At 38.9% G+C, this 27,416-nt stretch overlaps 1 protein-coding gene across 9 annotated transcripts in view; it reads left to right on the forward strand.

Annotated features, from left to right (window-relative positions):
* The window catches only part of ACACA (acetyl-CoA carboxylase alpha), a 285,383-nt gene that overhangs the window by 86,925 nt on the left and 171,042 nt on the right, over positions 1 to 27,416 (forward strand). For all 9 annotated transcript variants that reach the window (XM_032319427.1, XM_032319429.1, XM_032319428.1 and 6 more), the window contains 7 exons: positions 7,475 to 7,607; positions 8,905 to 9,043; positions 16,514 to 16,623; positions 17,431 to 17,512; positions 18,686 to 18,784; positions 20,261 to 20,367; positions 24,038 to 24,148. In XM_032319427.1, the coding sequence (XP_032175318.1) occupies positions 7,475 to 7,607; positions 8,905 to 9,043; positions 16,514 to 16,623; positions 17,431 to 17,512; positions 18,686 to 18,784; positions 20,261 to 20,367; positions 24,038 to 24,148 (781 nt within the window). The remainder of the gene's footprint in view (positions 1 to 7,474; positions 7,608 to 8,904; positions 9,044 to 16,513; positions 16,624 to 17,430; positions 17,513 to 18,685; positions 18,785 to 20,260; positions 20,368 to 24,037; positions 24,149 to 27,416) is intronic.

Below are 27,416 nucleotides of genomic sequence, written 5' to 3' on the forward strand. Positions count from 1 at the left end.
ATTGGATCTCAGAAATTACCTACTTAGACTGTGTGCTGTCCTCCTCCCTCTGGATTTCATGACCCCATTATTCTCTTGACTTAGTTGTCCTTATAAACGTTGTCTTCTTTTTGCCCGGGGCCCTCCCTGTCATATGCTGCTGGCAGCCAGGAGAGGCTGTGGAGCTTTTCTCTGGTGACTGTCAGAAGAAAGTGACCGTTGTTGAAACATGTCTGCTGTGGTTAGTGCAGAGCTAAGATCTGTCTTCTAGTTACACAAGCTTTTATGTTCCTCCCCCTCTCCTCTTAGTCCCCTTGGGAAATCAACCAGTTCTTTGTGTGAACCAGGTTGAGGGAGAAAATACAAAAAGGAGGGAAGGTGGGGAAATACAGAAATTGGGAACTAAATAGACAAAATGACTGTAGTTTGAGGCCATCAGGAATACTCCCATCTTCCTGAAGCAGGGCCAAGAAGTAGGCAGAAGGCACAGTATCTCTTGTCCTCCTGGGTTTTAAGCACCTGCAACAGGAGGACGGACTGCAGCTTGTGTTTACAAGGCTGAAACCTGAAGAAAAAAATCTTCCATTCCTTTGCCATCTTGATATGGAGGGTTCTGCAGAGGAAATTAAGGAGATGAGATATTACATGCTTCAAAGGTAAGTTTTAGGGTGCTGTATTTGGGCCATATATTCCTTTAAAAACCAGTAAGGCATTGACTACTAAGCCCTGGAACTTAGGGGAAATTTGATTTGATGATTTTTTGTATCTGTAAGAAACCTTTTTATTTTAAAGGAAAGGAATAAAAACTCCCATATTTGCTCCTGGGTTTCTAAACCTTTCTTTTATACTCAGAATTTGAATCAAAGCTACCCATGCACGTGTGTGGTATTTTAACCGCGTTGCAAACAAGCAACCCTGGGAGGACCTTGCTGTGCTTGCTGTTCTCTCGTTAAGAGATCTCACTCAGTCTGTACCAGATTTGCTCCCCGGCTTGGGCTGGTTTTTTAAGAGTGAAGTCTCTTCCTCTGCTGCAAAGGGAGATATCAATTCTGCATAGTTTTTATGTAGTATGAACATCCTCTGGAAGGTAGTTTTGAGAAAACTTCTTTAAAAAATGTGTCTCTGGGGCCCGGAAAGGTACCTGCCGCCATTGCCCTGGAATGAGACGGTGGGCAGCCAGACTGGAGTTGTGGAGGGTGCCACACTCTCTCCCCTGGGGTCTTTCTTCCTCCTGCCCGTAGAACTTGGGGCTCAGGGGGAAATTAGTCAGGCTTTTTTGTCCTTCTTCAAGCCTCTTGCTGATCTGTACCTCTCCATCAGAGGATTAACATTAATGACCGGAAAGATGGCCTTGATAGCAGTCAGTAAGGGCTCCTCCAATATCTGTTTTATTTGTTTGTTTTTGCAGTCGTAGAGTTCTTAATCTGAAAAATATTAACTGAAAATTAAACTGGACCTTGGTGGAAACGCAAAACAAGCAATAAACCCTGAGTTGACAAGATTCATCTCTAGAACAATTATCTTTTCCTTTTCCTTTTCATTTGATCTCTTTCACCCTTTAGGGGGAAAACCAAGCAGAACTTCCATTGAGTGTCAAATAACTAAAAAGCATTTGAGCTATTTTATGTGTGTATATATATGTATATATGTGTGTACATATATATAATGATTTTTATGTATATAAATACATTTTATATCACATTGTTTTACTTTTATATATATGTGTGTATATATATGTATATGTATATATAAAACAATCATATATATACATACATGTGCAAGCAAAACATACATAGATATTACACACCCAAAGTTTTGTTTTTCTGTGGGTAAATACAACAGGTGATCTATTTTCGTGGAGGCATCCATCCTGGAATAATCTGTCCTCTGTTTTGAACTCTCATCTAGGGAATCCCTTTTTTTCTCTTTATTGGCTCCTTTGTTTCTTTTCCTTTTTCTTGGTTTACTCTATCCTTTTGGAAGACAACATTCTCTAATAGCTTCCTGAGAAAAGATAGATGAGTGATAAAGATTTTGAGATCTATTCTGTCTTTATACCTGATCCCCTTGTTTTCAGCATGGTGCCTTACTTCAGAATGTAACTATGTAAGGATCCCTTCATTAAAAGTAAGACAGATTTTCTTTTCTTTTTTTTTTTAAAGTATTTTTTTTTAAGATTTTATTTATTTATTTGACAGAGAGATCACAAGTAGGCAGAGGGGCAGGCAGAGAGGGGGAAGCAGGCTCCCTGCTGAGCAGAGAGCCCGATGATGCAGGGCTTGATCTCAGGACCTGAGCTGAAGACAGAGGTTTAACCCACTGAACCACCCAGGCGCCCCCAGATTTTTTTTTAAAGATTTTTTTTATTGGGGCACCCACCCTGTATTCTCTCTCTTTCTCAAATAAATAATTTTAAAAAAATGTTATATTTATTTGAGAGAGAGGGAGCCAGCATGAATGGGGGTGGGGTGGGTGGGAGGGCAGAGGGAGAGGAGAAGCAGACTCCCTGCCGAGCAGGGGGGCCCAATGCTGGGCTCCATCCCAGGACCCTGAGATCATGACCTGACCCAAAGGCAGATGCTTAACTGACTGTGCCACCCAAGCTCCCCAGTAAGACAGATTTTTGTTTTTCTCTCTTTTATTCTCAGAGCACTCTTCACTATTGATTAAATCTTATGACCAGTCCCTTCTCCACTGTAATTTCATCAAGGCTTTGCTTCCTTTCCTATCTTAAACTTAGGTAGCTCCTTATTGATTCTTTTCTTTTTTCAAGATTTACTTTTTATTTTATTTTTTAAAGATTTATTTATTTATTTTAGGGGCAGGGGCAGGGCAGAGGGAGAAAGGGACTCTCAGGCAGACTCCTTGCTGAGCTCAGAGCCTGATGTGGGCTCGAGCTCAGGACCTGAGCCAAAATCAAGAGTCAGACATTTAATTGACAAAACCGCTCAGGTGCCCTTATGAGAGCAAGCGGGAGCGAGAGGCTGAGGGATGAGCAGAGGGAGAGAAAGAATCTCAAGCAGACTCCCCACTGAGTGCAGAACCTGACATAGGGCTCTATCTCATGACCCTGAGATCATGACCTGAGCTAAGAGTCAGTTACTTAACCAACCGAGCCATTCAGGTTCCCCAGCTCCGCAATGATTCTAAGTTACAAGGTGCCTGGGAGGCTCAGATAGTTAAGCATCTGCCTTCAGCTCAGATCATGATCCCAGGGTCCTGGGATTGAGCGCCACCTTGGGCTCTCTGCTCACCAGGGAGATTGAGACTGTTTCTCCCTGTCCCACTGCTTGTGTTCTCTCTCTTAAATGAATAAATATAATCTTAAAAAAAAAATAAATGATTCTAAGTTATAACTTACCTCTCCCTTTGGTCCCTTCCTAAGTAACTTACAGCTGATCTCTGAGGAGTGTGTGTGTTTGTGTGCGTGTGTAAATTTAGGTGTATAGAATTATGTAACATACTCCTTCCTGGCACACTCATTGATCCATTTGTGGTCTATTATTTATTTATTTGGTCAGTTATTGGATCATTTAAAAAAATAATGTGAAAAGAATTTGAAAACCCACCACCTAGAACAAAGATTGGTCCCTGGCCATCATCTCATCTAACTATGTGGTCTCTCCTTAGTGCTTCTTCCTGGCATCTCTCACGCACATAATTGTTTTCCTTAATCACACATTCAGCATACTCTTTTGTTTATATGTATCCTCCAGAAATGCATATAACTTCAGTTGTTTTAACTTTATGATATGTTTTAAATTTGTAATCTGTTACAGTCTTCTTTATGTAATATTTTTGGAGTTATTGTATATTTATCTGGATACTTGACTGAAGTCTCCCATTTCTAATATTTGCAAAAATTTTGTGTTTTCTCTGTAAACGATTATATCACTCACAAATAATGACAGTTTAACTTCCTCATTTGCAATCCTAATGCCTCTAATTTATTTATTTATTTTTTTCATTTTATTGCACTTTCTGGGAAATCTAACAGAGTATTACATTTATGGACCTTTAAATTTTTAAAAAGATTTTTTATTATTTTTGAAGATTTTATTTATTATTTATTTGACACAGAGAGAGAGGGAAGAGCACAAGCAGGGGGAGCAACAGGTGGAGGGAGAGGGACAAACAGGCTCTCTACTGAGCACAGAGCCCAACATGGGCCCTGATCTCAGGACCCTGAGATCATGACCTCAGCTGAAGGCAGACACTTAACCAACTGAGCCACCCATAAAGGGACAAAGTGCCCCTTTATGGACTTTTTAAAAAGATTCTTATTTATTTATTTGAGAGAGAGAGGGCATGAGCAGAGGAAGGGGGACAAAGGGAGAGGGAGAAGCAAGCTCCTCCTGAGCAGGGAGCCTGATGTGGAGCTTGATCCCAGGACACTGGGTTCATGACCTGAGCTGATGGCAGATGCTCAACTGTCTGAGCCACCCAGGTGCCCCCATTTATGGATTTTTCTAAAATTGAACCAGCCTCGCATACCTGGGACAAATTCAACTTGGTCATGGAGTAATATTTTTTACTAATATTTTGCCTATCCTTGCACCAGTACTCTACTATTTAGAAACTTATATTTAGGAATTTTACGTTTGTAGTCATGAATAAAATGCATCTGGTTTTTCCTGTTACATGACAGGTTTGTCTGGTTTTGGTATTAATGTTACTTTAGCTGAGGAGTTTAACTTCTTTTTTTTTTTTTTTTTTAAGATTTTATTTATTTATTTGACAGACAGAGATCACAAGTAGGCAGAGAGGCAGGCAGAGAGAGAGGAGGAAGCAGGCTCCCTGCTGAGCAGAGAGCCCGGCATGGGGCTCGATCCCAGGACCCTGGGATCCTGACCTGAGTCGAAAGCAGAGGCTTTAATCCACTGAGACACCCAGGCGCCCCTTAACTTCTTTTCTTATTGTCTGGAAATTTGGTAGACTACTGCCCTTACAAGTTTGATAAAACTTATCTTTTAAAACCATTTGGGGGCGCCTGGGTGGCTCAGTGGGTTAAGCCGCTGCCTTCGGCTCAGGTCATGATCTCAGAGTCCTGGGATCGAGTCCCGCATCGGGCTCTCTGCTGAGCAGAGAGCCTGCTTCCCTCTCTCTCTCTCTCTGGCTGCCTCTCCGTCTACTTGTGATTTCTCTCTGTCAAATTAATAAATAAAATCTTTAAAAAAAAAAATAAAAAATAAAACCATTTGGACCTGGTATTTGTGGGAAGATTTTAATTATACCCTTTTATTTTGAAAATAAATTTTTTTTTAAAGATTTTATTATTTATTTGACAGAGAGAGATCACAAATAGGCAGAGAGGCAGGCAGAGAGAGGGAGAGAGAGGAGGAAGCAGGCTCCCTGCTGAGCAGAGAGCCCGACGCGGGACTCGATCCCAGGACCCTGAGATCATGACCTGAGCCGAAGGCAGCGGCTTAACCCACTGAGCCACCCAGGCGCCCCTTGAAAATAAATTTTTAAAAAAAGATTTTTAAAATCTGTCGGAGAGAGCAACCATAAGCAGGGGGAGTGGCAGGCAGAGGGAGAATCAGTTTCCCTGCTGAGCAGGGATCCTGATGAGGGACTCCATCCTAGGACCCTGGGATCATGACCTGAGCCGAAGGCAGACATCCAACTGACTGAGCCGCCCAGGTGCCCCATATTTTGAAAAGAAATTATTGCAGCATCGAGGTCAGAGTGCAGGAGAAAGGAAGAAAAGGTGGGAATAAGAAAACGGCTGTCCACTGAAGAGTGTGTACAAGTGCTTGGTTAAAGCTGTTACCTCATTGAACCCCCAAAACACCTTTTCAAAGAGGGTCTGTCAGTCAAGGTCCAGTCAGGGAAGGAGTAACTGCCTTAAGTTTTATAAACAGTGGACATTCAATAATGAGGACTGGTGACTTGGGTGTTTTCTGAAATAGCCTCAAATTAATACTTGCATGAAGCAGCTACCAACCCCCTAGGGCTGGGAGAACAAAAAGGAAGAGGTGGGGTTACCAGAATGTAGGAGTTTGAAGGAAGGTCCATGGGGACCAGTACTTGCACCTCTGAGAGGGAGCTTTGAGTAGCTGGTGCTCAGAGCAGGTGGAAGCCTGGCTGGACAGACCCTTGATTGATAGGCCCAGGCGTAGTCCAGAGGATGAGTGAGCATGGCAAGGCTGGGACTCTGCCAAGGAGCCATAATCTGCTGCTGCTTGTACCTCTAATGGATGCAGTGAGGCTCTCACCAGGAATGTTGAAAGATGCTAGAGGCCAGAATTAGCTCTCTCTTACTGTGGAGCACTGATGATAAAAGCTAGAAAACAAGAATGAAATCACTATTCTTACCATCCTGCCTTCTCATTGGTAGAACTAAACAGGTTTGCAGAGTCTTAGCTTTGTTGTCACAGAGCAGAGAATAAAAAGATGAGCTTGGAGCAGAGAGACAGTAGGTAAATAACCAGAACATTGTATACTATGTGTATTCTGCAAAGAGAAAACTGAAGCTGAGCAAGGTTAAATTATTTGCTTAATGTCATTGGAGCTATTAAGTGGGCGGGTCTGGGTTTAACCGCAGGCCTGGGTTTCTACTGCATCTTTCATCTATCCTGAACATGCTATTGATTGTTAAGGGACCATTATGGCCACTCAGAAAAAAAAAAAAATACTGCCAGTTAAATAAAGCACACCATCACTTGTAAGATACACATCAATTTCAGATATATATATTTTTAAAGATTTTAGTTATTTATTGGAGAGAGCATGGGCACAAGTTGGGGAGGAGAGGCAAAGGAAGAGGGAGAAGCAGACTTCCCACTGAGCAGGGAGGCCGACATAGGTCCCATAGATCCCAGGACCCTGAGATCATGGCCTGAGCAGAAGGCAGATGCTTAACCACTGAGCCACCCAGGCGCCCCTGATTTCAGGTATTTTTTAAAGTTTTTTTCTTTTCTTTTCTTTCTTCTTTCTTTTTTCTTTTTTTTTTTAAAGGAAGAATGTCTTGTAATTGAAATACAATCTATTATGCTGCCTTATATTTAGTTTTGGAGTTACTAATTTTGAAATACCTATGTAATACACAAATAAACCGCTTAGTAGATAGTTAAAAGTTTAGCCTCCTAAGAAAAATGGAGGCTAGAGATACAGAGGTGAAGGTCATCTGTGTGCAAAGATCGTAATCCAACAAGAGCCTTGCTGTTTTCTCAGCTTTCCCAGTCTCTTATCTCTACCATCTCATTTCATCCTGTCCTTTACCTGTCTCTTTGTGATGGCATCTGTTGGTAAGCCTTAATATTATCCAAGAACACTTAATTTTTTTTTCTTAAATTTCCATAATCAAAGATCTTTTTCTCTTCTCCTCTTCTGTTCAAAAAGTATGTGATCTGTACGTGTGCAGTCTTCACAAGGGTGCTGTTGGAAGTGCTGTTGGAAGTATGGTCGTGAAAAGCAGATCTCCAGGGGAGATAGATGGTGTGAAAAAAATCCTATCTATCTTTAGACTTCCATGGTTTCTCTATTTTTACAGGTCCAGCATGTCTGGCTTGCATCTAGTAAAGCAAGGTCGAGACCGAAAGAAAATAGACTCTCAGCGAGATTTCACTGTAGCTTCTCCAGCAGAATTTGTTACCCGTTTTGGGGGGAATAAAGTGATTGAGAAGGTAAGTTATAACTTGCTGAATTATTTTTTTCAAAAGCTCATGAGATTCAATGCCTAGACTCGTCATCTAGATTTGCTCAAAACCGGCATTTGAATTTTCAGAGACTGCCTCTTTGTGCAGAATTAACCTCTCTGCCTCCATGATGTCCTGTGAATTTCACTGTTTTCTATGTATTTACCATGGATAATTTAGGCAGAGCTAATTAAAAAGTTGAAGTGGTGGTCAAACGGTTCTTTTTAAAAGGTCCTGCGATTTTATGGGGTTGGGCTGCCCCACTGTGAGAGGGTCTGAGAAACAGATTAGCTTGTGGGGTAGTGGTGAAGAGATATGTCACTGCATTGGAGTGAGAGCTAAGGGAGTGGAGGGATTAGAACAGAAGGCTTGAATAGTTTGATGCACTGCGATTTAATGGCTTCCAGCAGATATTTGAGGTGTTTAGAGGGAATATACCGTATGAAATACCTAAAGAGATTACAAATATTTTGAAACATTAGGAGTAATTCTGTGCCCCTTTTATCTAAACCACGTCCGAGCTGGTGGGACAACTTGGCTGAAAGAGATGGAGGTGATTATAAGAATAAAGCGTGGGGACCTATACTCCCACTTTAGCAGTGTTGCTCCAATGGCGTGCTTCTGTTAACCTTCCAATAAAGACAGATGGTGTTACCTCCAGCCACTCTTATCCCGGGGCCATGATTGCAAGACAGGTCAGGAGAGGTTTGTTTACAGTGATGTCTCAGGATCATTGGTTATTCTTCTCTTTTTCTTGTGACCATTCTTTGTAAGGCAGTCTCTACAATTCTAAGGCATTTAGGGCTCAACATTTTGGGGAGAGAGAGAGTGGTTGGTGCCAGTGTTCTTACATGTGTTCAGAGTTCTGCGCCTTGTTCAGTATAACAGAGAATAGTGCATGACATTATGCTGTTCAGTCGTCCTCCATTCCTTAATACATCATCCCTCTGAAGTTTGTCTTGTGTTCCCCTAACAGGTATGGTAGAGTAATTCACAAACTCACAAGATTTGAAAAATTGTGAATTTCCCCCTTCAAGAAATGAAGATAGAAAGCGTAACTTTTAGTTGGCACATATTAAAGTATTTGCTTAGCTAACATTTTAAAATATCCCTTGATCATGTGGGAGCTGGTTCCTAACTGCCAAGACTAGCAACATAAATTCCTAATTGAAAATCTGGCTTTCCAGAGAAAGCCAGAGATCTACAGAAATGGTCTCATTTCTTCTCCTTCGTCATTGCCTGCCTTTTCTACTTTTCTCCAATTCCCATCCCACCACTCTCCCAGGTTCTTATCGCCAACAATGGCATTGCAGCAGTGAAATGCATGAGGTCTATCCGCCGATGGTCTTATGAGATGTTTCGAAATGAACGTGCAATCCGATTTGTTGTTATGGTAACACCTGAAGACCTGAAAGCCAATGCAGGTGAGTGATTATCATTAAGAAAGCATCACCCTTGGGTGCCTGGGTGGCTCTGTTGGTTAAGCTGCTGCCTTCAGCTCAAGTCATGATCCAGGGCTCCTGAGATCAAACCCTGTGTAGGGCTCTCTGCTCAGCAGGAAGTCTGCTTATCCTTCTCCCTTTGCCCCTCTCCCCACTTGTGCTCATGCTCTCTCAAATAAATAAATAGAATCTTAAAAAAGAAAAAAGAAAAGAAAAGAAAGCATCACCCTTGAGCATAAAGATTGGAATAGCAAAGTCTTAAGTAGGAGTCTATTAACTTAGGAGGATTCCCAAACCCAAGCATTTCTCTTTAAAAAAGTGTCAGTAATAGGCATATACAAGTGATTCTACTGTATTGAACCTCAACACAGTCTCCTGTGTTCTAAGTAAAAATAAGTAGAAATTTAACCAGTGTTGATTGCGGTTTCCAGGTGTATGCTCTTCTAGTGTCAAGTATTTGCTAAGCTACATACTTTAGCATGTGTAAGTAGAAAGATTTGGAAGGAAATGGCTATTTCCCTAAGCTAAGCTACATTGAATTTTAGAGAATCTTAGGATTAAGGTTCTTTTTTTCCCCCCTCTTGAGGGACCCAAGTGGGTTTTATCCTGCAACTTTTCTACATATTCTCTCTCCTCAGATGGCCCTCCATCTGAGAGTTGTAGATAAAGACTATTAGTATAGGTGAGAGGGTATGGCTAGTCTTTGCTCTCTGTACTTTTTATCACTAAAATATAATCTCTAAGGTAGAGTACCCACAGATAGCATTAGTTCCTTAAAGAGCTATCTTTTTAAACCTATTTTGGTCTGTGTATGTTCTCTCACTATTGAGACTATGATATTAAGACTATTCTTAAGGAGTAGGGATTATTATATCATCTTATTTAGAAACAGATAAGGTACCATTTTATTGGAAAGCATATGTTATTATGTGGAATCATTTAGTTTGACCCTTTAACTTCTCTGAACCACAATTGTATCTGTAAAAGGAAGATCATAATGTCTAATTTACAGTATAGTTATAAAGATGAAATTGTCTGTAATAAACATTAAACTACCTTGTGTGATTTCTTTCCCCCCATCTATTTCTATCTGGTACTCCTAATTCATTTATTCATTTACTCAGTGCATATGGAGACCCATAGGTGAATAAAATGTAATCTTGTTCTAGGAAGCAAATAATTTCAATACAGTGAGGTAAGTGCTAAAAGAAATATGAACAGGGTACTGTGAGAACAGAGCTGAGGCATCTTACCTCTAACCTTTGCTTTTGGTAGCAGGGTTAAGAGAATGCTTTCTGAAAGAAGTTATGCCTAGCCAAGAATGGCAAGAGTTAGTGAAGCAATCAACAGGACATTCCAGGCAGGGTGTTGCAGGAAGAAAGAACAGTCTATGCAAATGTATGAAGGCATGACACAATGGTTTGCTGGAAACTACAGGTATACTTGTTAAAGTACAAGATGTGATTTACTATTTCTCAAGAAGGGTCCTGATTTTCATCCTTAGGAGCATAGACTTAAATTTTTTAGGGATGTGTGGGTGTGGTGTGTCTGTGTGTTGGACATTAAAGGGTTAGCATTTTGAATGGATTAGTTGTTGTTTTTAACAATTCAAAAGTAGAAACGTACAATGAATTCCTTCCCATTTACCTATCATCCAGCAGCAACTCGTGGCCAGTGTTGTTTCATCAGTACTTTCACCTCCCCACTACACACATAATTTCTGAAGAAAATCCTAGATATATTATTTCATCTGTAAGTATTTTAGTGTGTATCTCTTAAAGGTACTTTTTCTTTGCTTGAAACATAGCAGTTAGATGGACAATTTGTATAGCGTCTTGGAAGATTCATTTGTGGAAGGCAGTGCTACAGAACATAATGAGGCTGAGATGGCTTAGAGGCTGGGGAGGTAAAATTGGCAAGATATGGTGATAGAGGGAAGAGTTGATGATTACTGTTAGGTTTCTAATTTGGTTGACTAGGCAGATGATAGGATCATCAACAAGAGCTAAATAATAATGGAGCCAGAAGAAGAAGGTTTTTTGCAGGGTGGACAGATGAGATTGGGAGTACTTCTGATATAAACAGATCATATAAATCCTGTAAAAAGTTGAATATATCCTTTCAGAACTTAGAAATAATGAGAGCTGGAAACTAAGAGGCTACATTATCAGCAAACATATAGTAGTTAACACTACCCCTGCCCCGCCCAAAGAACTGATGGAAAATGAAGAGAAAGAGGGCTAAGGATGAAATTTTATAGAAGAGTAAAATTTTAGGTATAGACTCAGGAAGATTGGCCCATAAACAGTGCTGAGAACAGATGACTGGAGACAGAAGAAACAGAAGATAGAAGAAAGAGAATTTCCATAAGGAAGGGCCAAATGAGTTGGCAATCCAGTGAAGTAGGAATAGGAAATCATTGGTAGCATTTTTGAGAATAGTCCAGTGGAACAATGTGAGTGTGCAGACATTATAATACAAGATGTTAAGGAATGAGTGGAAAGTTACATGGAGATAGCTAATACAGACAAGTTTTTTTTTTTTTTTTTTTTTTTAAAAGAATTTTTAATGAGAAGGGAAGAAGAAAAGGTAGTAACTAAAGAAAAATTAAGGGTCAGGGAGGATTTTTATTTTTTATAATTTTTTTAAAATTAACATATAATGTATTATTAGCCCCAGGGGTACAGGTCTGTGAATCACCAGGTTTACACACTTCACAGCACTCACCATAGCTCATACCTTCTCCAATGGAGGATTTTTATTTTTTAAAAGATTTTATTTATTTATTTATTTATTTATTTATTTATTTGTCAGAGAGAGAGAGAGAGAGAACACAAGCAGGCAGAGCGGCAGGCAGAGGCAGAGAGAGAAGCAGGCTCCCCACTGAGCAAGGAGCCCGATGCGGGATTCGATCCCAGGATCCTGGGATCATGACCTAAGCCGAAGGCAGTGGCTTAAGAAACCGAGCCACCCAGGTGTCCCAAGGATTTTTATTTTTAAGAGTGAAAGAGACTTGGGACTGTTTAGCATTTGAGAGGAAGGAGCCAAAGAGGGAAAGGAATGGAGGCATACAGGGACCCGGAGGAGGCGGAAGTGGGTGTAGTCTAGAGCACAAGTGGACAAAAATAAGCATATTCCCTGCTTTTTATTCTGAAGAACAAAAAAGTCTAATGCGGTAGATGTATTCATACAAGGATGTATATTCATTGTAGTGTTATTTAAAGTAAATGAGAAACTGGGATGCCTGGGTGGCTCAGGCAGTTACGCCTCTGCCTTCAGCTCAGGTCATGATCTCAGGGTCCAGGGATGGAGCCCCACATTGGGCTCCTTGCTTAACAGGGAGCCTGCTTCTCCCTCTCCCTCTGTCTCCCAGCTTGTGCTCTCATTCTCTCTCTGTCAAATAAATAAATAAAATCTTAAAAAAATTAAATAATGTGAAACTAGGAGTAACTTAAATGTCCAACATGGGTGCATTAGTTGCATAAAATGTGCAACACTAATAATGTGAAGTACCATGCAGACATTAAAAAAATATGTTGTGGAATTAGATTTCTTGGTCTGAAATGCAGTTTAATATTGCTACATTATTTATTTTGTGTGACAATATTACCATAAACTTGGCAACAGTCAGCAGCTCCCAGTTTCTGTAGGTCAGAGCATGTCTTATTAGCTGGGTCTTCTGCTTCAGGTTATCACAAGACTGCAGTCACTTGTCAGCTGGGTTTGCAATCTCGTCTGAGGCTTGACTTGGGGATGGATCTACTTTCAAACTCAGATGGATCTATTTTTTTTTAAGATTTTATTTATTTATTTGACACAGAGAGAGAGATCACAAGTAGGCAGAGAGGCAGGCAGAGTTGGGGGGAGAAGCAGGCTCCCCACTGAGTGGAGAGCCCAATACAGGGCTTGATCCCAGGACCCCGAGATCATGACCCGAGCCAAAGGCAGAGGCTTAACCCACTGAGCCACTCAGGCGCCCCAGCTGGATCTACTTTCAAACTCAGCTTTCAGTTTTCTATGGCCTATCAGATTGAGGGCCTGAATGTTTAGCCAGTCATTAGCAAAAAACTACCCTTGACTCCTTGTCATGTGGGCCATCCCAAAATGACTGCCTGCTACCTTAAAGCCAGCAAGGCAAAGCCTTTTAGTAAGATCAGGTACTTTCTTATTGTCCTTGCCATATTCTCTTGGCTAGAAACAACTCATAGATCCTGGTCACACCCAAGGAAAGGGGGATTCCTTAAGGTATAAAGACCTAGAAACTGGGATCATGGGAACAGACAGTGTGTCTGTCCATCACTATTGCAAAGAAAAAAGTTAGCTACAGGGTGATACAATAATAGGGAAAAAATACATTGCATATAGTCAGGAAAAGGGCTAATGGCATATACCAACAGCAATACCAGTTGTCTTTCAGGGTGGTATTTTGGGGTGTTTTTATTTCTCTTTCTGCTTTTTTCAACTTTTTTACAAAGATTTTATACAATTTTGGCGTGCCTGGGTGGCTCAGTGGGTTGAGCCTCTGCCTTTGACTCAGGTCATGATCTCAGGGTCCTGGGATCGAGCCCCGCATTGGGCTCTCTGCTCTGCAGGGAGCTTGCTTCCCCCCTCTCTCTCTGCCTACCTCTCTGCCTACTTGTGATCTCCGTCTGTCAAATAAATAAATAAATAAATAAATCTTTAAAAAAAAAAAGATTTTATACAATTTTATAATTTCGTTAAAAGTTATTTGAAAATTAGATCTCTGGAAAGGATTATAATACTAGTGTTATTGAATTAAGGAATTAATATTTTGGATAATTTTTCCTTTTTTCTAACCTTTCTATTATGTTAATTATTTTAGTACCTTTACTGAATATAATTTATATGCCATAAAAAGTTCACATTTCTATGAGTTTTAGTAAATTTGTACCATTGTGCAGTCATCATAGGAATCCAGTATAAAACACACATTACTTTTGTAATTTAAAAGATTATGAAGAAGGAGCCTTAGATGGAAGAGTTGGTTCTTCACATGAGGAGAGGACTTCATCATCTGAGACCTGGAGTTGGGGGGAGCAGGCATGCTTGACAGTGAGGGTGGTAATAATCAACCCAGTTGCATATTTTTTATGTTGTGCTCATTATTGGGAAAGTTGGAGATGTGGATGATTAGTGCAATCTCTGGTAAAGAACCAAGTGTTCTCTTTTGAGGTGAGTTTTGTTCCTTTGTGACTATTCTCTAGAATAGATTCTCTTGTGGTAATTACGGCAACTGGGAACCAGGAGACAATGGAGAAGTCCAAGCTGTGTGGATAAGATAAAATGCTTTCTTCTTCTACTTACCAGGGCATGAAAGGGAATTTCATGTCTGCAGTAGTGATACCAGAAAACTGATTGGTGTAGAACTCTGAACTGTTGCTGGTTGGTGACTGTAGTACATTCATGAGCATGTGTGATATAGGTCAGCATTAATGTAACTTTCTTTTCTGTACCCACGGCTATGGAACTTCAGAAAAGGCTAAACCACAGTAGAAAAGTTGGACGGATTTGACTATATAAAAATTTTTATTTAGCAAATAAAAAGTTAAAGACAAATCGTAATCTGGAAAAACACTTTGCAGCAAAGAGTGTCTACCTATAATAGAGAAAATGACACCCTTCAGTAGAAAATGAACCAAGAACATGAATTAGGTAGTTGATAAAAGAATGAGAAAGGAACAATAAATATACAAGGAAAAATTTGATACTAATGGTAATCAAAGAAATGTAAAGCAAAACAATGGTCGATTGGGATTTTTTAGTTTATAAGACTAGTAAAATTTTAAAGAGTGATAAGGGGCACTTGGGTGGTTCAGCCTGTTAAGTGTCTGCCTTGGGCTCAGGTCATGATCCTAAGGCCCTGGGATGGAACCCCATGTTAGGGTTCCTGCTCAGTGGGGAGACTGCTTCTCCCTGCCCCCTCTCCCTTTGCCCACTTTGCTCTCTCTTGCACACTTTCTCTCAAATAAATAAATAAATAAATAAGTGAGTGATAATATCTAATATAGGTTAGAGTACAGATAACTTGTCACCCATGTTGCTAATGAGAGTCTAATGTGCTTCAATCTTTGAAAATGTGGATACCATTTGATTTAGTAGTTGTATTTCTAGGAATGTATCTTGTGGGTATAATTGTAGTACAGGGATATTCATCATTGCATTATTTTAATATTTTCCAAATCATTAATGACCCATATGTTCAACAATAAGTTAGTGGTTAAATGAATTATGAACTGTTGTGACATTATTGGAATGGTAGATATCCATTGAAATATCAAGTGTATATTAAATATATCTAAAATACTAAATATCTATTAGTATCTCTCTATTATGTATGGGAAGATACCCACAATATATTGTTAGATTGATTAACAGTTTATGGATTCTAGTACATCAAATTATAAACTGATTATCTTTGAATGGTGGGACAATAAGTGATTTCAGCTGTTAAAAAATAGTATTATTACATCCTGATATATTACCTAATTTTTGTTAATGGTTCACATGCTTTCCCTTTTATTGTCAAAGAGAACAAAAAACCTGTTTCTTTTGAACAAATTTCAGGCCTTTGTATCTTTGGAATTTTTTTTTAGAAGGACGTGAAACCTTTAAAAATTAATAACAAGATAGAAGAAACATAAATATGGTAGAGATGGACCTTGAGCAAGTTCTTTGACTGCTCCAAGCCAATTTCCTGTAAACTAGGTGACAATAATACCTATCACTTTTAGGATTTTTGAATATTACATAATATATGTAAACTGCTTAGTATAGTTACTGCGCGCTGTAGTGGTCTACTACATTTGTTGCCAGAGTGGGAAGAGAGAGATATCAGGGAATACTGAGGAAAAAAAAAATGCAGGGAGGGAAAGAAGTTATCTTTTAACAATGTCTTTCAAATAGCTGCCATCTCCAGCATTCCAGATCAACTCTCTTCCAGCACTTTCTAGTTGCCTGTAACTGACCTTTCCTGTTCATCCAGTCTACAAACCTTTCTTTAGGCTCTACCCTCTTTTCCCAGTTCGTCTGGGCTCTACACCAGAAAAAGGGCTTTCTTGGAGAATAGTGTAAGTTAGAGATAAAAGGTGTCGGGATTGAAACTTTTTATCAGAATAGAATAATTGTACAGGGGTCTCTAAGTGACATGTCATCCTTAATACATAGATCTTAAAGACCCTTCTCAAAGGTTACATAATGAAATGTTTGAGAACAGCTGTTTTAGTACAAGAGCTTCCTGAATATGACATTAGCACATGTTAGTGCCCGTGACTTAATAAAGTCAGAACCTCTAACTAAGTGGTCCTGGGACTTAACCCTGTTAATGCAGTTTGTCCTGTTACCTGTGATGGTATCTGTCCTTTACAACGTTTTGCTCTTCTGTTACATTTCTGAAAATAAATCGTGTGTCTGTTAATTTGCTTGCATTTTCAGAATATATTAAGATGGCAGATCACTATGTACCGGTGCCCGGAGGACCAAACAACAACAACTATGCAAATGTGGAATTAATTCTTGATATTGCCAAAAGGATTCCAGTACAAGTAAGAGATGCCAGCGTGTCCTTTCACACCAGGTTTAGCCATCTGACTGTTAACTGCAAGAGGCTATCCAGAGAAGAACTTTAAAATTTTATATAAAACATCTTTGTTGAAAGTTTGATAAAAGCTTTTTTTAAATGTGGGATGTAACAGATCAGGAAAAGAGAGGTGGAAAAAATGAATGAGTCAAAGTAAAATAAATATAATACAGACAGAAGGTTTGTAAGTGTCTTTCAGAGATTAAGTTATCCATTGCACCGTCAAACTATCTCAAGTAAGTAAAAGCTCCTGTTTCCAGTGGAATATTCTTAGCTCAGAATATGGTGATATAGAAGCAGATTATTTCTTCCCTATTATATTGTGTTAGGAAATTTAGGGTAAATGTCCTAAAGCCCAGAGAGAAAAAAACTAGAGATTTATATGGCAATATAACCACTGGATATAAATGTGGAGTTGGGTGGACAAAGTAATTGAATCTGTGAAAGAAAACCAATATTTCTAGAAAGGGCTCTGTAGAGTCTACTGGAAAGGCTATGCATTGAGTTTCCTAAAGAGCAGCAAGACTAGCTGAATCTTAATATCAACTTCAGCTTATTTTGACTCTTCAGAGGTTGTGCCATAATGGACTGCTTATTTTTATTCTCTAAAAAGTTTGCCAAGAATCAAGCATAGAAGCTGAATTAAGTGTTAGGATCTTGTGGAGCTATTGTACCTCATGGAGTAGGGCGAGTCTTGTAGAGAGTAACACAGTTTATCATGGTTTTTTTAAGTGTGAATTTTAAGAACAAATCATATTATCTTCCCTTATAGGCAGTGTGGGCTGGCTGGGGTCATGCTTCTGAGAATCCCAAGCTCCCAGAACTTCTTTTGAAAAATGGCATCGCCTTCATGGGTAAGCCTTTCTGACATACTCTTCCTGTCTTTCTGGTTCTGTCAGTTTTGCCTGTGTTCCACTCCATGTTCTGCTTTTCTTCTGTTTAACATGCACTGGGCTCTCATTTTTCGTCAGTTAACAACTCTCAGAGTAACCCTCTTCATTTCTTTTTCTTTTTTTTTTTCTCTTCCTTATTTCTTACATCCTACTTACCTTTCTTCATTTTGATTGTCTTTTCTGTCCCCAGGTTCTTTTCCATGATATATGGAAAAGGCTCTGATTTCCAAAACACTGGCCTTTTAAACTTTGCCCTTAATTTTAAGAAAATATGTGGAGAAAGGGCCTTTTTTATGTAGCAGAGATAATTGAGTATTAGGATACCCTAGCACTGTGCCCTTAAATATGAATCATCACCTTCACATTTAGTGTATAGGTAACATTCTTGTGAGAGCTTTTTCTTCTGATTTTTTGCTGTGCTATATAGCAGAGAAAGAAATCAAGAGTATATGGCTCAAAGGGTTTCTCTCTTTATCTCAGAGATCTTCCACAACAATGATTATGTATTGTAAACCCTATTAAAGATAAATCTTCCTGGGGTGTCTGGGTGGTAGTGCGTTAAGTGTCTGCCTTTGGCTCAGGTCATGATCTCAGGGACCTGGGATCGAGCTCCCCCATTGGGCTCCCTGCTCAGTGGGCAGCTTGCTTCCCCCTCTCTCTCTGCCCGCCTCTCTGCCTACTTGTGATCTCCCCCTTGCTGTCAAAATAAATAAATAAAATCCCTAAAAAAAAAAAAAAAGATAAATCTTCCTTTTGGGTTCCCCTAAGACCAAGGAGGGCATATTTCAGACTTGAACCCCAAACTTTTTAGTCCTTATTTTAGGATTGGTTAAAAAAAAAAAAGACCTTTATAACCTGGTGAAGTTGGATCATGAACAACGATAAAGTCAGATTTTTCAGGAATTTAATTCAGTGTACATACCAAACTCTGCTTAAGAGCTCACTACATTAGGTTCTATAAGGGGTACAAAGATAAGTCATAACATAGTAATCCCCCTAATCAAGATCATGATCTCCATAATATGTAATGTAGGGGAGATAAGACAAATACAAAAATAATTATATAGAAGACAAAATCTGTGTGACAGAGATGAAGCCAGAATATTGCAGTCATGGTTCTTTTCTTGTTTTTAGGTCCTCCAAGCCAGGCCATGTGGGCTTTGGGGGATAAGATTGCATCTTCCATAGTGGCTCAAACTGCAGGTATCCCGACTCTTCCCTGGAGTGGCAGTGGTAAGAAACTATTTCTTGTTTGTATTTTGAAGTACGGAAAATCTCAGTATGATGTTTGGGACTGTGGCTTAAGTCTTTATTTTAAGTGTATTGGGTGATGGGCATAAAGGAGGGCACATGATGTGATGAGTACTGGCAGTTATATGCAACTGATAAATTACTGAACACTGCATGTGAAACTAATGATGTGTACTATATGTTGGCTAATTGAATTTAAATTAAAAAAAATGTATTCTGATATGTGATAAGAAATAGAATCGAGGTTGATTTCTGGTACCTTGTATTTCCTAGCTTAATCAATATACCTGTGATTTTATGATGTCTTAGGAATATAAATTTTATACCAGATGCATAGATGCTAAGCTGTGATTTAAGTGATCTGGGGACTTAATTGGAATTTGGAGAAACTCTAGGAAAACTCACATGGTTCTGTAGATTGGGATCTGCTCTGGGTAGGCTAGAATCTTCTTCAGAGGTGGACTTAGGCAGAATTAGGCCTTTGAACCTGTCTGAGGGGTGACCTGGATCACTAAGAAAAACCTAAAACCAGCTTATTCAAATGTTTGCCTGCCAGTGTTTTCTTAATGCCAGCCCACTATCTATTGGTGATTTGCTTTGCCTGTTTAATACCATTCAACTTCTCCTTTGCCCTTGATGCAGAAAATGAGGGCAATAGTAAACCTTTCTTCCAGGCATACAGAAGAATAAAATTTTTCTTGAAATGATTTATAGTTGACTAATCCCTTAAAGAGTGCCATGTGAATCATTATAGCTGATAGCAGTATGAACTTGCCTTTTTTTAGTACTCCAGCAAAGGGAGCAGACATACTCTAAAAGCTCTTTCAAATGGGAATGACCATTGTCTTGAGGCTGAACAGATTTGAACTCTTGTTACTCTGGCTCTCCAGGGGGATTGCAATATCCTCTCCAGAACTGCTGGGTCAAACAGTTTAAAATAAACGTTTGAATTTGTTCTTGTTTGAATGGAGAGACTGTAGCATTCCCCTTGTGGCTGAGTACAGGGACATTCAGGGAGCATGGAATCATGACTCTGCTGAGGCCAATAAAACCGCCATTTCCATTTCCAAGGGCTCATAAAGATTGAATTATTTCCCAGACCTCTGGCCCTGGAGCAGGCCTGAACACACAAATCGAACATATTTTGCCTGTGGAGTTGCTGTGAAAAGTCTGACATGGGTTTTTTGTTTTTTTGGTCTTGTAGGTCCTTGCATTTTTACAAGTTTGCTCCCTGTTTGTTCTCTTGGCTTCTTCTAGGGTCAGAACCTGAGTTGCCAGGTCCTGTAGAGCTAAGTGCCGTTAACCCCAGGGACTGATGAGGCTTTTATGGCATCCCTCTTTCTCACATATACCCTCAATTTTGGAAAAATATGAGAGCATTTGAAAGAAGGAATAGCAGAAAATTGACAAGATCAGAAGCTTTTATAGCAGCTTTCAAGTCACTGTTATCTGTTACAGGTCTTCGTGTGGACTGGCATGAAAATGATTTTTCAAAACGTATCTTAAATGTTCCCCAGGAATTATATGAAAAAGGTTATGTGAAGGATGTGGATGATGGGCTGAAGGTAGGTTACAAACTCTAGGGAGTGATGTCTTTCAACTGACCAGTTAGAGTCACAAAGTAATTTGAAGGCTGGTTCATGATATACACCTGTGATGGCATTGGGATTTTAAGAACATGAGATATAGTTTATAGAGTAAGGAAGTGACCTAGATTTAACAAAAATAATTTAAATTTTTTTTATAGCTTTTTTTTTTTTAAGATTTTATTTATTTATTTGACAGAGAGAGATCACAAGTAGGCAGAGAGGCAGGCAGAGAGAGAGAGAGGAGGAAGCAGGCTCCCCGCCGAGCAGAGAGCCCGACGCGGGGCTTGATCCCAGGACCCTGAGATCATGACCTGAGCTGAAGGCAGCGGCGTAACCCACTGAGCCACCCAGGCACCCCTAATTTAAATTTTTTTTTAAGCAAACTGCTCCCCCCGGACAGAACATTTCTTAGGTGGCTAATTCAGCTTTAAGGGACTACCAACTCTGCCCTCTACCACCTGTTAGTGTGTGTATGTGGGGGTGGGGGTAGGGGAAGGAGTAACAAACAATTCACATTTTCCCCTGCTTAAATTCAGAACCAGGAAGCCAGGCAGACAGAGAAATGTCAGCTTTATTACAGATAGGTTGGTGAAAATGGCTTCAGCGTGTAGCAACAATCAGATGTGTAAACTGAACATCTGAGTTCTACCTGCTCATTCACTGGGTACTGGCAGTGCTGAGTAACCCCATACTTTCCTCTGCAGGAACAGAGCTTTTACCATCCAGCTTCTTTGTCACTGAGAACTGACAAAGAGCATATGTTCTGTGCAGTGGGCTGATCCCAAAGGGGAAGAGGTCGAGCTGTGCATGCTCAGTTCCTCCTTGCAAACTGACCAATCACACAATTCACTTTTTCCCTTGGGGAGGGGTGAGGGAGGGAGCCAAGAGAGGCTGGAAGTGTCTAATTTCTGTTCATCCTTGTAGCAACAGGAACCCATGCAAAAGGAGATCCTTTCTCCAACATTGCCGGTTCTTTCTTTTATCGTTCTCTCCTGTTTGTTCCCCTTTCACTTTTTAAATAGTTGGAAGTGTCAGTTACGCATGCTTCCAAATAGATGATGAAAGAGGCTATTTTAGAAAAACACACTACTCATGTTTGACTTTGTGTGTTACAAATTCAAGAGGAAAACTGAATGCTCAACTAATTTTTCTCTTTTGTTTGCATTTCAAGTTAAGCCTCTTGTAATCTCCTTAATAAGAATAACTAATATTTCTAATTGAATTGCAAACGCTATACTCTATGTGCTGTCATTTGCCAAAGAGTAGAAGCCCCTTTGTAAGGAACTAGCTATTTTGCTCATCAATTAAAATTCCTTTTTTTCCTGGTCATAATTTTAAACGAAAAATTTCTGGTAGAAAATTTGGAAGGCTAGAAAAGAAATGATGATAAAACTACCCATAAACCTACCATCTAGAGATAGATACATATTCATAACACATTAATGCATCTTCTTTCAGGCTTTTTTGATTCATAGTTTGTTATCATAAAATGATCATCTTTATTAATAGATTCCCATATTTATAATTATTATAAGTATAAAATTAGTTTCTCGGTATGTATATATATAATGTGTATCTATATATATATTGCTTAGTAATCCTAGTTTCTTTTCCTATTTTTATTAGGTATAAGCATTTTCCTTATGATATTAAAATTCTTCTAAAATATCCTAAATAGGAGCACCTGGGTGGTTCAGTTGGTTGTGTTTTTGCCTTCAGCTCAGGTCATGATCCCACGGTCTTAAGACTGAGTCCTGCATCAGGCTCCCTGCTCAGCGGGGAGCCTGCCTCTCCCTCTCCCTCCGCCTCTCCCCCTCCTTGTGCTCTCTCTTTCTCACTCACTCTTTCTCACTCACTCTCACTCTTTCTCTCAAATAAATAAATAAAATCTTTTTAAAAAAAGCATTCTAAGTGGATGACCTGTGCCTAGAGCCTTCATATCTTTTTAAAAGACCTACCTTCTTACTGATATCCTATGGACTACCCTATTTTTTTTAAAGTCTTTTCCACACTTGTGGCTGATTCTTTGGTACTTATCACTCAGAAATAACTTGCTTTTATAACACTGTTTCATCAGGCTAACTCTGTTTATAAGCTTAGAAGTGATTAGAGCCAAGAGAATTTTAGAAGAGATGGAACTGTGCATAATCAACTAATTCAACATTTGAAATTACCCTTCTTTCTGTTGGTACATGTTTAGATATTGTTATGATGGAAACTAAATCACTGGGCTGTTTCGACAAAGGAATGACTTAGTTATTCTAAATTTTGGCTAACTTTTCCCCACTCTACTTTTGCTGTAACAATACAATCTAGACATCTTCTGTATTGTTACATATAAAAGCCACCTCATCCCTTTTAATAATTGATAGTATTCTAATAGATGGACATATTTTGATTTAACTACCTCCCTCCTTAACAGATACATAATAATTTTTAGAAAGTTTTAGGATTGTTACCTGATCATTATTAAATGTCATGAATGCAAAAACCACATGAGTATGTGTTGAAAATTAGTTTTCCTAATTTTTAATGTACTTTAGTATCTTGTTATGTTTATCTTTTATAAAAAGTTGAGTGAGAAAATAACTTCTGGATATATGAGAGTTCTGATTTGTTAAATCTTATGTGTTGTCAGAAGCTGTCAGCATTTTACTAAGTGAACTTCTTACACCTTTTTTAAAAATAAAAATTAGTGGTAATACATGAATACCTATATATTATAAGAAATTCCAGTAATATAGAAATAAATACAGTAAAAAGTGGAAGTATATCTACCCATCTTCCTTTTATAAATCACCACTGGTGTATTTCTAGACTTTTTCTTTCAATACCCTGATATGTGGGTGTATGAATGCATGCATAATCATATATAAACTTTAAAAAAGATATATAAGCTTTAAAAAAGATTTTATCTATTCATTTACTTGAGAGAGAGAGACAGTGCAAGCAGGGGGAGGAGCAGAAGGAGAGGGACAAGCAGAGTCCATGCTCAGCATGCAGCCTGACATGAGGGTTCGATCCTATGACCCTGAGATCATGACCTGAGCCAAAATCAAGAGTTCGGTGCTTAACTGACTGAGCCACCCAGGTGCCCCGTAAACAAGTAGTTTTATTTTGTTTTTGTTTTTGTTTTTTTTGATGTATATAGGATTGTCTTAAGTTGAACAATATGAAAATGCCAGTATTCAACAGTTCCCTTTTTTTTTTTTAACCTACAAAAAATGGTCACTTTATTTTGGTTCAACCTAATGCTACAAATACTGTTAAGACTTCTTTTTTCACCTATGTTGCTACTTTTTTTTTTTTTTTTTTTTTGGCCTATGTCTTTAGGACCTTTCTATTTTACTACTTTTGGACCTACCAATGACAGCATTTTTTTTTTTTAAGATTTTATTTATTTTTATTCAGAGAGAGAGAGAAAGAGAGAATGCAAACAGGAAAAGGGGCAGAGGGAAAGGGAGAGAGAGAATTCTAAGCAGATGCCGTGCTGAGCACAGAGCCCAACATGGGGCTCAGTCATGACCTGAGCTGAAATCAAGAGTGGGTCACCCGGATGCCCCCAATGACAGCATTCTTAAAGGAAGAAGGTGCCAGTTTTCTCCTTCACTGTTAATAATAATACATTTTTCTCTTTTTCTTGAAGGCAGCAGAGGAAGTTGGATATCCAGTGATGATCAAAGCCTCAGAAGGAGGAGGTGGGAAAGGAATCAGAAAAGTCAACAATGCAGATGACTTCCCCAACCTCTTCAGACAGGTAGAATACAAGTTGTTTTTGTTTGATTTGTTTGAATTTACAGGTATATCAGAGATACATGATTTAACTCACACTATATATACAAAGTGCTATGTTGTACACCAAAAACTAATGTATGTCAATTATACCTCAATAAAATAAAAGATAATAATAAGTCATTATATAATTTGGATGTCCAGAAAATATTTAATTTTTTATTTTGTCTGTAAGTACTCTAGTCTTTCTCTCTAGCTCCTATCTGCTTATTAGCGATGTCCAGTTCAGTGTAAGGGTTTTTCAATAAGGAAACTCAAACAATAGTCATTCACTCTTCTGTAGAAGTGCTCAGTTTCTCAGATAGCTCTTCCCTGTATAGTGTAGTGGTTCATAGGACCTCATAGTGATAGGGAAGAGTCAAAATGCCTTTCTACATTTTTGTGTTCCCCTATTGCTGGCACTGTAAATAAAGTATGTGGTTAACTCCTGATCTGGATGCTCTTGGCTTGGCCAGACTCAGGCTCTCTGATTGACTTTACCTCACTTTAGTTCAAACTGGCTGTAGGCTCTGCAGTTTTTGCTGTGTGTCCCATCTACCTGGCCAGCTCCCCAGTCTACATCCTAGTCTGTGCTGCATGGCCACCACACGCAGATGCCCTATGGCAGGTCCACATCCTATAACTGAGGAGGGCTAGGGAAAAAACCTCAAATCTCTGTCTAACCCTCTGATTTGCAGCTAAGAGATGTGGCCAGACTAGAAGTTACTTGTGAAGGCCAAAAAAATGATCTTGTTTCATAATCTTAGAGAGATAATTTGGAGACAAACATCTCTTCTTTACTGCCCTACAGCTACCCTCACATACTTGACTCACTTTTTTTCTCCTACCAGAATAAGAGGAATAAGAAAAAGGAAAATTGGGACACATTCTGGCCTTTCACTCTCTTAGCTTCCCACTGTTTTTATTTTTTCCCAGCATTTTTTACTTTGCATTACCCTTTATAGTGTCTCTAGCCACCTTCTATTTGGCCTTTTTCTTTTTCTAAAGACCATTCAACAGCAAACTGATAGGTGTTATTTTGTTGCACTGTCCTATTTTGAATGTCAGAATTCAAATATTACCCTTCTTTTTCTTTATATACCTTTTGTAGTTTACCTAATTTCATAGGTAGATCAATGCCTCGTGGGGTCTAAAGAAAAGGTCTTTCACTCTTAGAAGTGAAAGAAAAAAAACGTTTAATTTTTTTAAAAAGTATAACTCCTTTAGATATTTTAAAAGTACTTATTACTGTGGAATCAAATAGTTGAAGAATCTAGAACACTAAGATTAGGAAATTTTACGTGAAAGTCCTCAAGTTCAAATAATGATTAACTAAATAACAAACCAATCCTCCCATTGAGAACAAACTAGAATAGCTGGACAAAAAATTTTTTAAAAGTCTATTTCAAAGCATTAGAGACTTTGCAAGACAGTGAAGAGTTATGGGGCTAAAGTATAAGAGAAGAAGGAAACATGAGGAGGTGGCATTTGAAGCCACTTTTTTCCTAGAGATATCTTCTAGTTTGAGAAGAAACAGTTAAAAAGCTGATTGGAGTTTTCAACAGTCAAAGACTTAAAGGACAAAACTTAGCCTTTAGAGTTTGCTAAGGAAGGTTCCCTGCAAAAATCTCCCAGATTTTAGGTTGGGATCTTAAAGACACTATACCTTAGGAGTAAAAATAAACTGGAAATAGACCAGCCTTCAGAGGGAGTAAATCTCAGCTTCAAGATACTCAAACTTTGATTCAAGCAAGGGGTTCTAGGTGGTGGTGTCACTATCCACCAGAAAGAAGCACATTTAATAACATCCAGAACCTCAAATTATTTTTTTTTATCTTTCAAATGCTGTTATCAAATACCATTTCAGAGTAAGCAGGCATATCAAATTACATGACTGGAAATCAAGAGAAATAGAAGTCAGTTTTAAACAGACCTGCAGAGAGTTTATATAATGGATCTTTCAGACAAGGATTTTGAAGTAACTATACTTAATGTATCCAAGGAAATTAAAGACAAGAATTTGGTTGGAAAACTGGAAACTAAAGAAGAAACAAATTCTAGAACTGAAAATACAATAAAAATAAGTCAATAGAAGAGTTTAATAGTGTATTAGATGCAGTTGAAGAGAGAATTAGTGACTGGAAGATAGCTCAGAAGAAAATTCAGACCAAAGCATGAAGAGACAAAAGGATGAAAAATACAGAAGAGAGCATGTAAGAGATTATTTGCAAAAATGATCATGATAACTCCTCCCATCTCTCTATACAAACTCCTGTGATTTTTGCCTTTCCTCCCACCAAGAAAGACCCCCCCCTCTTTGAATTTTGACTAGCCTTGTGACCTGTTTTAACCAAAAGAATGTAGCAGAAATGGTATATAAGTTCTGACGTCTAAACCTCAAGTGGTCTTGTAGTTTCTGCCCTTGCCCTCTTGAATTGAGCCTCAGACTGACAAGTGAAGAAATCACTCTAGCCTTTTGGAGAAAGAGAGGCCACATGATGTATAGATGAGTAGTCCCAGTTAAGACTTCCTAGACCTGGATGCTGACAGCACTGTATTTGAGACATGCAAGTGAGACCCTATTAGACCATCCTACCCCAGTCCAATTGCCAGATGACTGCAGCTGCATGAGCAGCTCCTGGCCAGGATCAGCAGAGCTATCTGACTGTGTGCCCTGCTCAAATTGCTGTGAGCAAAAAAATAAAATGGTCAGTGCCCTAGGTTACTAAATTTATGGTGGTTTGTCAGGCATCACTGGGTGACTGCCACAGAAATTGATACCCCAAAGGTGTGATGCTGTCATAACTAACAAACAAACAAACAAACAAAAAAATTAACATTGACTTTAAGACTAGCTCATAGGTGGAGGCTGAAAAAATGATGAGATAGTTAATGAAGCCCAGAGGAATGGAATGGTGAATAAACTGTTAGTCGAGCCTGGATAGGCAGTGAGGAAATTGTTAGTAGAGTCTGACAAAAAGGTTAACACGTGTTCTGTAATGATGGAACAATTGCCTGAGGTAACTTGGAAGATAATGTATTTAATGAACTCATGGACCTAGTTAAGGAAATCTCTAGACAGTGTTGAAAGCATCTGTTAATTCCTTCTGGTTACTTATGCTAAGGAACTATATAAGAGAGATGAGCTAATGAAGGTGTTTCAAGCTTGTTGAGTTTGAAAATAGAGCTTTTTCTCATTCCCAGTCTCCACCTGGCAAAAGAATCTCAAAGTAAAAAATGACCTCAGGGTAAAG

The sequence above is a fragment of the Mustela erminea genome, chromosome 18 (assembly GCF_009829155.1).
Source record: "Mustela erminea isolate mMusErm1 chromosome 18, mMusErm1.Pri, whole genome shotgun sequence".
NCBI classification, from domain to species: domain Eukaryota; kingdom Metazoa; phylum Chordata; class Mammalia; order Carnivora; family Mustelidae; genus Mustela; species Mustela erminea.